A 14,961-nucleotide genomic window follows, 5' to 3' on the forward strand; every position below is an offset into this window, starting at 1 on the left:
AAGAGGGTGAAGAGGAGGAAAGGAAGGGCAGAGATTTATAACAATGTTATAGGCTAGACCTGTTAAAGTCCCCTGTTATCACCACTGGGACTCTTTTAGCTTTTTAGCTGAGAAAAAAGAAAGAGTAAAGTAATTGTTTGTAGGCTATGTAGTGTACACGTAACTTAAATTTCGTTTTTTTTTTAATTTTGAATCTCACATTCTGTTGAATAGATTGAGGTTTTACTTTAAGCAGTTTCAACAGGATTCCTTGTGAATACAATCCCTTTACAGTTGAGCAGGTGAGTGAATCACACAGCAATGTGTCTTCAATAAAGAAGATGGACAATTCATCAAAAAGTCTCATGAAGAAAGGTAGAATCATCTTCTAACCTGAACTATTTTTAGTAAGGAAGCTATTAATTAACTGCACATTAGTCCATTGATGGTGAAGTGATGAGTCAGTTCTGTGTCATTATTAAGTCTGGTTAGTGTCCCTTGCCATAGGGGGGGGGCATAGCTGAGATTCATAAGACTGGTTGCCAATATTATCTTTATAACGACATGCAGTGGCCATGTCGGTATAAAGATCGGTAACCCGGATGTTAAAATCTTCTGCTAGAAATGTGTTCTTGTAGTCCAAAACTAAGATGAAGAATAGAAGCAACCACTCAGGAAGGATGCCTGGGATTGTCCTCAGGGGATGGCAAGTGAAGACAATTATCATAGGAGAACCATTCAGTAAAATACAGTGAGTGTCCAAGGACTCAAATGAGGCACTGTGTGCCATGTTGATGAGTGATAAGTCAAGAAAGTGAGCATAAGACGTAGGCTACCTCTTAATTTGCTGAGGGCATGTGTGAGAGGAGTGAGTTTGCCAAATGTTAAGATATTTCATAAATAGCAAGCCAAATGTGAGTAAATGGTGTGGTGTAGGTAAGAGATTAAACGACTTGATACAAGAGAGAGTGAAAGTGCTCTTTGTTGTTATTGAGACAAAGAAGGCAAAGTCATTCAGTGAAACTGGAGGAGAGCTGTGGTTTAACTTTGGATCATACAGCAATTGGCCTACGGCCAATCAGAGGCATGTTAGGAGCTTAGAGTTTATTTATCAGTGTAGTGATTGCATTTAATCGACCAGCATCGGACTTTATTTGTAACTTTCAATTTTTTTTTGTCCAGTTTCCTCTATGTTGTTTGTGAATCTTTCTGTGAATGTTGAGTAGACGTTTGTAGTGGCTGCTTCCTGCTTCCCGTTTGGATTTACCATGTTTTAAATCTACACATCCTTTTTGCACCTCGACAAAGAAGTTGTTGAATTGTTTTCCCCTCTTTGAGTGCATCTGAGTATTTGACAATGGTCATTTTCTTTGGAGGCCTTCGGAATAAAGACACTTCATCTTGAACGTTTCTTTTTGGGTCGCTTTTCTGATAATTCTGATGAGGACAGGGATTGACAAATTCAATTTCTCCATATATGAATTGCACTCTCATTAGAAATCTCCCACCTTGGACTGAAAGGGACACATATCATTGACAGCAGATTAACATCAGTATATGGTGTTGTTTTAGTTTCATATAGGTGTTCAAGCAATACCACTACAATTTTTTCCTTTCTGGGGTAGTATATATGTTTGCCACATTCAATATAGTGCCATCTAGTAAGAATATGTCACCATATTTATTTGATCAAATCATGTTTTGTGTTTTATCGCATCTGTTTGACATAAGAGTTAAAAGCTGTCAATAGTTCTTGATTTCTTTTTGTCAATGGTTTGTCAGTGGTTTGGTTAGTGAAAAATAAATATCAATTTGAAGGTCCCTGATTTTGAACTCTAAAAGAAAATTCGAAACTACTGCAGTCAGACATAGCAATATGTGCTATATTCCAGGATAGCAAAGTTGTTTTTATTTAGTAGATGGCATGCTTATTCATATTCGAGAGGTGCTGCCCATTAGCGGCTGTTATTAAGGAATTCCTTTCTTCATCCCTCCTACCTTATAGCACCTTAAGTACTTTTGATTAGGGTGACTGCATTGCATCAGTTATAAAAGCGCAGGCTGGAATCCTTTTTTGGGATTTCTGTCCAGATATTTTCTGTTTTTTTAAAGCCACCCACACTACCCCAATACTTGAAAGAGGGTTAGTAACAGGGACCGTGTTCTCTGTGTGCTTGTAAACAAAATTCGATTGATGTGAAGGTATAATCCTTTCTAGACACTGGGCAAGCATCAGTCTGAAGCAGCTTAGGGAGCCATTAAGTAATTACTCCGAGGTCTGTTTCACATCTCTAGGATATTGTTTTACTGGACAAGATCTTACCACTGACACGTAAATCATCTGTGGTTTTCGTTCCCCTTTCCCCTTGTCTGGTTACCGCAAAGGTGTTTGTGAAATCAGGGGAAAAAATGTCAATGCGCCAAATGAGGCAGTACTGAAATAATCTGAAGAGAGGCACATTTTATTCTATTCACTGTACCTCAACCCTGATAGGGATTTTTCTTTATTGATTATGGCCTTTTGGCGATTATTCCTGGGGAAGGGACTGTGAAGACCTTGGTAATGAATGCTATGTCTTTTGCAAGAGCTTCACTCTTATGGGCAACTCATCGACAGTTATCAGTTTTGAGACACATTGTGCGAAATGCTATAGCTTCATCCACTTTTCTTTGAAAACAATCATTACAAAAACACAACACTATGAAAGAGAAATTGCACAACCACGATGTCAATCACAGTAAAGTTATGAATCAGTTATACATCGAAGGTGTTAAACCCCAATTATATTGTTGCAAACTGGGGCCACCACCTGCCTAGTGGGGATCGTGGGCATGCCAAGATTAATTTAGGACCGACCAGTGGCACACTGACATATGATCCTACAGAGGCATATGATCCTACTGTACCAGTTAATCATGTCAATCACAGGTATGTAATACATTTCCTGATCACTATTTAAAATACTTCTTTTACTCCAGTATCGCACGATTCCAATTTTACCGGGTCAATTTGAACACAAAACAACTGGCATGTGTTTCATCTCATTTGATTTTATCAAGGATAAAGCTGACAATGTGGCCAAATGTCAGTGTGGCTATTTAAGTGACTTCTGATGACGTGGGGAGGTTAGGCACTGATGATGCTGCTGTATGTCCCTATCTATCAGAAATGCAAATGACGTGTCACCATAGATCAATGAAACATCCTTGCGTGCTGCATACAGTCTAGTAGAATGGTCCTTAAGAGTTTGTGCATGATAACACTACAAATCCGCCTGTAGCAGGTTGCAGAGAACAGGGAGTATTTCCTCCAATTCCGAGCCTTTGTCCCCTTCTGTGACTCAACCTTCTATTGGCAATGGTCATACTTGTTTCCTTTAGAAAACCCTTCCTAGAGTACCATATACACTTTGTTTAAAGATGAAATCCGTGTCTTCTTCTGGAGTGGACACGCCATGATTTCACCTCTGTTGAAATAAACTTTGTTCTCTTGTGCTTAAGTAACTTATCTAATTATAGATTCATGTATTTCTGGCTCAAACAGTTTGGAAACAGCAGTCTCCATCTAGCTATATAAATTGCTGGAATTCACCATTCTGCAAGGTGACTATCAGGTGGTTTGTTGTCCCAACCATGGTATAAAATCTGTCTTGTAAACAGTTTTTGACAGCCTACATTTGGCATCTGATATCGGTGGTAAGTCAGTTTGGACCTTGTAACCACCTTTGACACAGTCAAACATAGCAGTCTTGTAAACCATCTTGGAGGTCTTCGTTAAGGGGGAATGATTCTAAAGAGTTAAATTGTTTATTTATTTTTTACCAACGAGGTGCAGACAGTGTTCAATTGACCATTCTCCTCTAAACCGAATATCAAATGTTGGTGGTACAATTGAGCTCTTCACCCCTCCCACTTCATATGACATCTGTGTGGAGACTCTTGCCTGTTACGTTCAGTCCCTGGGCTGTCATTTCTTATTGTGTGCTGACCATATGTAGTTTCATCCCTATTTGGATGACGCTCTGCGTGCCACATAACAGGGTTTCTAACACTGCATACACATAATCCAGGGGTGGATGAACACCAAATTGCTCATGCTTAACTTTCCTAAAACAGAGTTTTGAAACCTTTAATCCACAAGGAATGTGCCTTTGACTTCAGCAGTCTTTTCCATCAGAAGTCATGGCTTTGTCATATATATTATGTTTACTGTGGATGCGCAAATCACTTCACGTTCCTTTCTGCTTTCTGTCAGTTGGAAACGCCAGACTAGTCTTGTCTTATCTTACATTCTCTTGTAGAGCTGCCATAGTCACTGCCTTCGCTTAGTCAATAACTGATTAAAACCACTGCCACACTGTCTCTCGGCTTGCTAAAAAAAAATATTTTCCTGTTCGACTTCGATTATTAAAAATGTAGCAGTCCTTCTGTGTGATCCCTGAAAAGATGAATAGATGACACAGTTGTTGCACTCCCTTTATGGGTTTCCAGTACATGCTCAAGTCCTACTGAAGAGCGTGGGCACTGCCCATCACTTCCTGAAAGCAATGTTCTGTTTAACTTTAAGTAAGAATGATAGAGTTTTTTCTAACTTGACCACAACCATGCTGAATAATAATAATGTGCCTCCTGTAAAGAGTGAACGGAGAGCCACGCGGGCTCTCCGTGTTTGTGTAGCGTGCTCAACGTGTCCGGGAGGGGCACTGAGCACTAAGGTATAAATAAAGGACGGAACTGTGGTGACGCAGTTCCGAGTGTGGCAGCTAAGATACTGGTCTGTGCGTGGTCCTTAAATAGTACTGCGCCGAAACTACAATGGCGACGAGCGGGATGCGAGTCATCGCAAAATAAGTGCCAAACATATAAGGTTGTAAGAGAAAAAAACAAAACGAAGTACCGGACGAATGGTGCAGACAGCTGCTGCAGCAATTAATCACGCGGTGCGGCGTCAACCTCGGGGAGGAGCGAAGCGAAGCCCGTGGCCTCCTGGTGTGCCTCGCATTAGCGGAGGCTGGTGCCATCTGATTTCCCGATCGGGGAAATCCTGGAAGGTGAGCCCTGCCCCGCTCCGCCCCCAGAAGAGGATCGTGTATGGGAGCGAATCGCTCCGAAGAGCGCCCTGCCCTAGGGCGTGCCCTTGCTGCCGGGAGAGCAGCTGAAATTGACGAGGCTCGTCAATTTCAGCTGTGCGCTCGATTTATGAGCGTCTCCAGATGGAGGAAAAGCGGCGAGTGAAGAGCGTTTTCCCCGAGGCTGGGGGAAGTTCTAAAATCGACGGAGCGCTTTCCCCGAGGCTGGGGAAATAGTTGAAAATCGACGTGTTTTCAAAAAAAAAAAAAAAAAAAAGCTGGGGAAGTGTTAAATAAAGGACAGCAGTAATAAAAAAAATAAAAAAAAATTAAAAAAAAATGGACACATGTGCTCTCCGAGACTGAGGAGGTATATAAAAAAAATAAAAATAAAGGATAACAGAAGGTAGAAGACCTGCCAAAAGAAAAAAAACCAGAAAAGGGCAGGAGATATCTTAACTTGTGCAAAGCACTAGAGTGAGACAGTGCAAATATGAGTGCCCCACCACAAGACAACGCTAATAATGCCAATCCTCCTCAACCACCAGGCAATCTTCAACTTCCAGCGCAACTAAATAATAGTATTCACTCCTCGCTCACTTCTTTACCACCGTTTAGCCAGCTGATTGACCCAGCCACAGCTGCGCCAAGGTGGCGTCTGTGGATAAATCGCTTAGAAAATTATTTTTGTGCTACCCGAGAGACGGATGGAGCAGTGCGCAGGTCTGTGATGCTTTTGATGGGTGGAGATGAGTTACAGGAGCTTTTTGATTCTCTCCCTGATACAGGGGATAGATCTGATTTTGACGCAGCGGTGACTGCTTTGAATAGACATTTTGATCCTCAGCTTAACTCCGATTATGAACGTTTTAAGCTCAGACAGGCGCAACAGACCGAGGTCGAATCGATGGATATGTTTTATGCCAGGTTGAGAAAACTGGTAAGCTCGTGCACGGGTCTCAACCAACAAGAAGAGATCCGAGCACAGATCATTCAAGGATGTCGATCGAATGCGTTGAGGAAACTTATCCTTCGGCAGCAGGGAATGTCTCTTGATGACATTCTGATTCTGGCGAGGTCGCATGAATTATCGGCGGTACGAGCAGATGCCATGGCGGCAGTGAGAGGTCAGTCAATGGCTGCAGCGTCATCGACTCGCATGGTTCAAGTCAAGGAGGAACAAGTAGATGCCGTCCAGACACGTCCGACAACACCTCGTAAGCTGAACCCCGCTAAACCTAGCGAGAGAGCCTGCGGAAGTTGTGGCTATGAACATCGATCGAATGCTGGGTGTCCCGCAAAAGGGCAATCATGTAACCGCTGTGGTAAGCCGAACCATTTTGCTAAAATGTGCAGGTCCAGGAGAAACAAGCCAGGTGAACAGAAAGGAAGAGAAACTAATGTCAGAGCTGTATCCAAATGTGCGGAGGAAGCGAGGGATCAGGCGACAGCGTGTGGTCCAGTGTTTGAGGAAGATGAAGATGAGGACATTTTTGTTATATCTTTCACGGGAGGAAAACCAGGGAGAAAGAGGCCGCCGCCTATGAGTGATGTCTACGTCAATGGCACGCGGGTTTCTGTACTTATTGACACTGGAGCGTCTGTCAATGTCATGGATGAAACCCTTTACAAAAAATTAGTACCTGCCGCGCCACTTATGTCAACAGCTACTAAAATATATAATTATGGGGGAAGAGAGCCACTTCCCCTCAAAGGAATCGTGGAAGTAGCCGTAAGCAGTGGAGATAGGTCAGCAGATGCAAAGTTCTATGTCGTAGCCGGGGATCGCGGCACACTGCTAGGGTGTCACACGGCTGAAGAGTTAGAGCTGGTATTCTTTGCGCGTCAAATATATGACACTCAAGTGGAACGCCTCCTCCAGGAATTCTCACAGTTGTTTGTGGGACTAGGACGTTTGAAAGGAAAACGTATCAAGTTGCACATAGACCACACCGTGATTCCTGTGGCTCTACGACATCGGAGGGTGCCTTTTCATTTACGGCCAGTTGTGGAGGAAGAGTTGCGGTTGTTGGAAGAACAAGGAGTCATTGAAAAGGTGGATGGGCCTACGCCGTGGGTGTCCCCGTTGGTGATCGCACCGAAACCGAAACAGCCGGGAGCGATTCGTCTATGTGTTGACATGCGCCTGCCAAACAAGGCCATTAAGAGAGAGAGGCACATAACCCCCACTATGGATGACATTATTGCGGATCTGAATGGGGCCCAATGGTTCTCCAAGTTAGATCTTAATGCAGGGTATCATCAGTTGGAGTTGGACCCTGAAAGCAGGAACATTACTACTTTCTCGACACATGTGGGGCTAAGAAGGTACAAGAGACTGAGTTTTGGAGTGTCGGCAGCCGCTGAAGTATTTCAGAATGCGATTCGAGAAACATTGTCTGGACTGCCCGGGGTCATTAACTTAAGTGATGATATCTTGATATACTCCAAAACGAGGGAAGAGCATCATCGTCATTTAAGGTCAACGTTGAAACGATTGATGGAAGCAGGGCTAACACTTCATAAGAAAAAGTGTGCTTTCTATCAAAACTCGGTAGAATTTTTCGGATATGTGTTTTCAAAAGATGGTTTGCAAGTGGACCCACGGAAAGCTGAAGCGATCCGTCAAGCCGCTGTTCCGCAAAATCCAACGGAAGTTCGTAGTTTTCTAGGGATGGCCACGTATTGCGGAAGGTTTATACCACAACTTGCCACCATGTCTGAACCTCTTCGACGACTCACAAAAGGGCAGCACAGGTGGGACTGGACCCCGGATGCGCAACAAGCCTTTGTGGACATTAAAAATGCGTTGCTGGATAAAGCGACTATGGCTTATTTCAACCCTGGGAGGAAAACTGAAGTAGTGGTGGATGCGAGCCCCGTTGGGCTTGGAGCTGTGCTCTTACAAGAACAAAGGCATCAAGAGTGGGTCCCTGTTGCCTACGCTAGTAGGGCGCTGTCGACAGTGGAATCCCGGTATGCGCAAATAGAGCGGGAAGCTCTAGCCATTCGCTGGGCGTGCCGCCATTTCCACCTATATTTGTATGGGCATGAGTTTCAAGTAGTGACTGACCACAAGCCGTTGGTTCCCTTGTTTGCGGGTAGTCCACGTTTGGCACCTCCAAGGATTGAACGATGAGCTGTTCTACTTCAGCCGTATAGGTTCACAGTTGTATATCGGCCTGGTGTGAACAATCCTGCAGATTATCTGTCGCGACACCCGCCTCCGAAGGTGTTTGATGATCATCAAGAACAAGATGAAGAAAACACTGAGCTTTTTGTTAGCATGGTTGTGCAGTCGGCATGCCCAAATGCACTTCTTGTAACTGACATTGTGAACGCTACCCAGGAAGATGTAATGTTGAGTCACGTCAAGGAAGCATTAAGTCAGAAAAGGTGGAAATATTTTCTAGAGAAGACCCACATGTCCAGCCCTGATCAAAGAGTCGCTATGCAGAGTATTTGGAAGGTGCGGGATGAGTTATCAACTGACAATGATGGGTTGGTTCTGAGAGGAAGGCGAATCGTGCTTCCTCAATGTCTCTGGTCGAAGGTGATTGAGCTGGCTCATCAAGGGCACCAAGGAGCGGCTAAAACCAAAGCAAGACTACGGGCGAAAGTTTGGTTCCCAGGTATGGATACGCAGGTTGATGAAATGGTAGCGAAATGTCATTCCTGCATTATCACGTCAACAGAACCTTCGAGCTGCCCAGTAATAACTGAACCGGCCACCCTGAAACCATGGGCAAAAGTGAGCATGGACTTTGGGAGCTTCCCAGATGGCCGGCTGACTGCTGTTTTGATTGATTCATATACCAAGTTCCCAGTGGTAGAAGTTATAGCGTCAACAGCGTTTGAAAATGTACGACCCGTTCTACAAAAGACGTTTGCTTTGTTTGGTTTGCCGGACGAAATCCGAACTGATAATGGTCCTCCTTTCCAAGGTCAAGAGTTCAGATCCTACCTTGACTGTCTGGCAATTCGTCATCGTAAGATAATGCCTTACTGGCCCCAGGCAAACGGGGATGTGGAAAGGTTCATGCGAACTTTGAACAGAGCTCTAAGGATTGGAGTAGAACAGAATGAAAATAGTGAACAATGTCTGCATCAATTCCTGAGTGCATATCGTCAAACGCCTCATAGCACCACTGGCTGTGCTCCCTCCTCTTTGATGTTCAAAGTGTCTCCACGTGATTGTATTCCTTCCGGTTCTAAATGGAAACCTCCTGCATTATACGGGAAAGCCACTCAGAACCGGCGAGAAGCCACCAACCAACGAGCGAGTGTTCGACGGCGAGCGAAGTATCGAGGGTTCCAAGAAGGGGATCGAGTGGTCGTGAAACATCGACGAGGAGGAGGAAAGTTCCGAACGCCGTTTGAGCCCGACGTATGGGAAGTAATTGGCATAAAAGGGTCCATGATAACTGCAGAAAAAGGGAGACAAAGGGTAACACGAAATGTATCGCATTTTAAGAGGGCTCGTCGGAAAGAGTCGGCCAGTGATGAAGGAGAGATAGAAGACTTTTCCGATGATTTACCACTACCGGCTGAGGAAAGGAAGGATGCTACAGAGCCAACAAGGATCGAGCAAACCAGATCTCGTTGTGCTTTTGAACACGGGACTGGTAGCACCAGAAGCGTGAGGTATAACTTACGCCCTAATCCTGTGCCGAATAGTCAGCTGAGAGACTTTGCTTGTTGAACAAGGTGCAATGACTGCCCGCCATCTAATTTGGACCTTGTGAGTGACATGAAGGGTTAGGGTGCTAAGAAACAAGTTTGTAGTGTTCTCAGTTATTAATTCAGTGTGTTTATTCATTTAATTTTATATTGAGGGTGTTACGAATGGACATGTTTTCGTTATTTGTTTAAGTTCATTTTGTTTGTCCCCTTCCATGTGGAGCAAAACATGGGAGGGATGTAAAGAGTGAACGGAGAGCCACGCGGGCTCTCCGTGTTTGTGTAGCGTGCTCAACGTGTCCGGGAGGGGCACTGAGCACTAAGGTATAAATAAAGGACGGAACTGTGGTGACGCAGTTCCGAGTGTGGCAGCTAAGATACTGGTCTGTGCGTGGTCCTTAAATAGTACTGCGCCGAAACTACACCTCCCAACCTTTGATAGATGTGTAATTTGGTAATATTCCAAACAGCTATAAAGCTGGCATTTCACTTCGTTTTATGGTTACTGGCGGGGGGTTTCATCATCAGCATTTGCTGGTTAGTACCAATAGACCGCTGGGGATGTTTTAACATTTTGTGAAAATAAAAATAATATAACCTGTAATCAAATAACATAATATATTCTGAGATCCATGAAAACGCATTTTGTCATATGTGGCACAGGGGCTGGGACATCCAAGTTAGATACTAAAGAGAAATGTCAAAGAATAAATGAGAAGCGTTTTTAAGGCCATATTTGTGGAACAAAGAGCCCTGCAAACAAGGCATTGAAACCAAATGGAAAGTGATTGATACCGTGCAGAGATTTTGTTAGGCTGAATCACTAATAATTGTGTGTCTAAATTGAGCCTGAATGGGAAACCAATATGAAAATGTAAATCCTCAATCCTTATAAGTGGAATGTATGTTCTGAGGTATACTTACTGATTTGGAAATTCTGTACACATGGCAGTATTGCAGCATTTAAAAGCCTCAGTCAGGATCACTGACTGAAAATCAAAAACAAAAATATAATTTGGACCGAATGTCAAGTCAAAAACATTGAGGACCAAAACATGGAGAAGGTAAGTGTAAATACATAAGTGCAGATTTACTCTACTTAACTCCGCATCCACCTACCTTGACAATATATATTTATATATATATATATCAAGATACATATATGTTGAGTTATATATAGTAATACTTCGCTTACCTACAGAAACATACCTTCACAATATTTTGTCCCCGATATTCAAGATACAATATTTTGTTCCACAATATTTCTGTTTTCAAAATTCTGTCTAACCACCCATGAGCACAGGGCAGGAATGTGTGCAGTTTGGGAAGTATACAAAGTGTATGTTTATCGATATTAACATACTTGTTACAGGTAGTTGTTGGCTGTGGAGTCATAAGCAAATGTGTACCTCTCAAAGGGAGGCGGATACATTTCTCCAGGTGGAAGTGGGTGGAGAACACTCTACCGCCGCCCGCCAGGCGGGAACCAGCATTTGGTAGGCAGACAGTGAAAAGCTGGCCGGGGCCCCTGCACTGCGCATGCCCATGCCAGGGGCCCCAGGACACCCGTTACCGCCAGCCTCTTCCTGGCGGTGAAAACTGCCAGAAACAGGCTGGCGGTACGGGGGTCAGAATCCCCAGGGCAGCGCTGCTTGCAGCGCTGCCCTGGTGGATTCTCCCAGCCGGGGCAAAAACGGCGGATGACCGCCGGCCCCGGCAATCCGACCGCAGCTTTACCGCCGCGGTCGGAATGGGGATTGAAGCACCGCCAGCCTGTTGGCGGTGCTTCCGTCATTCGTGGCCCTGGCGGTCCAAGACCGCCAGGGTCAGAATGACCCCCTCTGTCTTTAATGGGAGTGTAAGGAAAGGAATTTCTTCATGGGGCAAAATATTTGTGTTATTGAGAGGCAAAGGGCCAGATGTACTAAGATAGGGCTTGCAAAAAGTGGTTGCGAGGTGTGCATCAGTTTGTTTTTTGAAAATCCTATACTATTTTGCAAACTAATATAACTGTACTAATAGGTCAGTTCACAAAATACCAAATCTCAGTGGGTCGTAACTTGACCTAACTCATGAATATTAATGATGTATGTTGCAAATTGCAAATCACTGTGATTCACTGCCATGACAGGGAGGATAGCCTTCTGGGGTTAGCAGACCACCATGTCTGTGATTGCTTTTAAACATAGCAGTCTTTCTCTTTACTTTTCTTTTTTAAACTCAGGCTATTTCCCTTAATAGAAAATAGGATGTGTTAAAAAATAAAAAATACATGTTTTTTAAACTATTTTTTAAGAGTGGGCATTGGTCCCATAGACCTCTCCCTACTCCAGAACGATGTTTTTGAGCTGTTTGAGTAGGCAGTATAATATTCATGTTTTGCAACCAGACTGATACATACCATAAGCAATCACAATTTAGAAGGGGTGCCCCAAGCACACCTCTTTCAAATGGCGATCCCTAACGGTTCTTTAAACCCATTTAGTGACTCAGTAACATGCTAAGGATGTATACATTCGAAAAATAATTTTTGTTGTCGTACACTTTGGGATTTATCGAATTGCAAACTTTGTGACCAGAAAATGCATTGGTACATCAGACCCAAAAAAGTTACATTTATAAATGTACACCTGGATCACATTACCCATTCAGAATTTTCTCACAGGTGAGAACAATTCACATGCAGAATGTTACATACTGGAGTATCACAGCAAAACTGTTGCTATCGTACACTTCCTGGAATGCTTCTGAGATCAACTGTAAATCTATAAAAAGCTGGAACTGTGTATCTGCCTTAGGAAAATTGCATGGAAACAGATTTCCTACTTTTTGTCTTGAATAAAGCCTATATATTTTAACTAACTAGGAAGCTGCATGTTAACTGACCTTCAGAGAAAATCCCTATACAATAAAGGACTAAGGGCCAGATGTATCAAAGGATTTTATCCATTCTATGTCTATGGGAAAATGTCTTTGTACATATGGCCCTAAAATACTTTGCCATAAAAAGTTTATTTTTAACTTAGATAAGTAATATGTTTGTTTAATGCAACAGTGAGGAATATAATTAGGCAGGCTGTGTCTATTACCTAAGATGAATTGGACGAGTGCCACATCATAAATTTATGTACAAGTGTAATGCAATCATATCCCAGATGGTAAAACTTCGTATAAGAATACATACAATCATATCAGCTAGTTGTGATCATAGTGCCAATGTCTGTTCAAATTGTATTTCAGGCCGTGTAGGGAAGGGTAGAATGAGTGCTATAAAGTGTACAAATACCCTGTGCTGTCCCCACACTTTAAATGTTTTCCCTAGTAACAAGCGAGACAAAATCATTCGGAATCACTGGGAACATGCACAGTTTTCTAAGTCATTTAAAGAAAGTATCTTGGTTTCATATGAAACTATTGAGCAGTCGGAAAGGACACTTGAATAACAATCCATTGATCAAGAGTACCAGACACAGGTGACAATTTCCGAAGAATTCCCATTGTCGGAATATCATAAATTATGTTGCATTATTGATTTGATTGGAATGCAGACAGAGTTATCAAACAGATTATTTTAAAGATAAACTGATTGCATCGATAACAAGCATTGAACAATTGCTTTTTATTTTTTTAGCATGGCGATAAAAAAGCAAGTGGATCCACCACCCACGCAGCTGACAAGAAAGCACCTGATGCAACAGAGGTAAATGGGATACTACTTTTTAGATTTTACTAAAACCCTGATGATATGTTTGCTGATCTACTAAGAACATAGAGCGGTTTCGGTTGAAGTAAGAAAACCAACATGGAAATAGTTTATTGGTTTCATGCTTGTTGGAGACAAAACCCAGGGATAAAATAGACATTCTCACACCTAATATTTTCTATTATGTTCAGTGGCATTTGAAGTGGCATCTGTTGTCCAGTACCAGACTTTCAGTACAGATCTCATTGCCGCAGTGAATAACTATCAGGAAAGTCTGGGTCTGGCTCACAGTGAGCTCAGAGAGACCTGCAGACACAGCAGGGTAGTCTTGGAAGTATGCTAAGTGTTACTGTGCCACTTATTACTTTGCAGTCTGCAAATGAATGGACTTTGTGCTGTTCATTCACACAGTAAGTGCTTTATTAAAACATTTTCATTTTTATAATTTAATACCTTTTCAAGCCCTAGGGAGAATATATTGTTTGCTGAATAATACCATCCATTCATTTGACTGTTTATGTATTTTCACTAGTGTCCGCATATTGGGAGTGTACATTTAAAAATGCTGACTTTTTACGCTATTGGTTGTACAAAGGCCACTGCTATCTGTGTTTTCAAAGAGTAAAAGTTTAGATTTCCTTTTTTATTTTATGCTATTTTGATGATGTTGTTAATATATCCAGATTTTAGTGTATGACCGCTGAATAGACCATTGTGTAATTTGCTGAAGACATTCTCTTTTACTTACACATAACCATTTCTCAGCAGTCAAACTGAGGCGAGCTCTTGAATGAAAATCGTCTTTTTGCAAATATAATAGAGGACTACGTCAGCCACTCAATCTGTACACGTGTGTCCTTTTGTTGTGCTGTGTCCAAAAGATGTGAGGCCATATTAACATGCTTCAAACCCGTATTGCTGTATTGCATTTTTACTGTGTTGCTTTGCTAGAATGATGACGTATGGACTGGAAGTCTGAATTAGTCCATCCCATCAAATTTCCTATTATCTGTGACTTTAAGGGTATAAGTGGGCTAGATCTGCCACCTTCCCATTCCATTTCATGTTTGCCTGCTAGTAATTGGCTGTATTGTAGGATATGTACGGTGAGTAACCTATGGTCATGATAACTGAAACTGATCAGCTACTCTCCTTCTTGAGGGTACAGATTAACATTTAAAAGTTGTTAGGCAATTGCACTTTTAAGGGAATGAGAGATGTCCTAAAAGTTAATTGGCTGTGTTTTTACGCAAAGTAACAGTTGCAAGATCGTTAGGGAGCATTTAGATAAATCCTGAAGGTGCTAAACAAAACAATTCCACCTGTAATCACGGAGTAAGCAAAACGTGCTCAAGTTCTAAGCAAATTTGTACATTAAACTGAATACACTGTGAATATGTATATCTACTGGATGTATTGAAGCTGACAATACTATCTATTGCACAGTTTTTAAAAATATTGAGGTGCTCCAATATCTTCTTGGCTTTGCGTCTTTGACATTCCAGTGCTAGATTCATTTCAAAATTCCAT

At 42.4% G+C, this 14,961-nt stretch overlaps 1 protein-coding gene across 8 annotated transcripts in view; it reads left to right on the forward strand.

The window, feature by feature from the left end:
• CAST (calpastatin) overlaps positions 1 to 14,961 on the forward strand; it is a 513,209-nt gene that overhangs the window by 40,971 nt on the left and 457,277 nt on the right. For all 8 annotated transcript variants that reach the window (XM_069225757.1, XM_069225792.1, XM_069225782.1 and 5 more), the window contains exon 2: positions 13,360 to 13,428. In XM_069225757.1, the coding sequence (XP_069081858.1) occupies positions 13,360 to 13,428 (69 nt within the window). The remainder of the gene's footprint in view (positions 1 to 13,359; positions 13,429 to 14,961) is intronic.

The sequence above is a fragment of the Pleurodeles waltl genome, chromosome 1_1 (genome assembly GCF_031143425.1).
Source record: "Pleurodeles waltl isolate 20211129_DDA chromosome 1_1, aPleWal1.hap1.20221129, whole genome shotgun sequence".
In the NCBI taxonomy this organism is placed as follows: Eukaryota; Metazoa; Chordata; class Amphibia; order Caudata; family Salamandridae; genus Pleurodeles; species Pleurodeles waltl.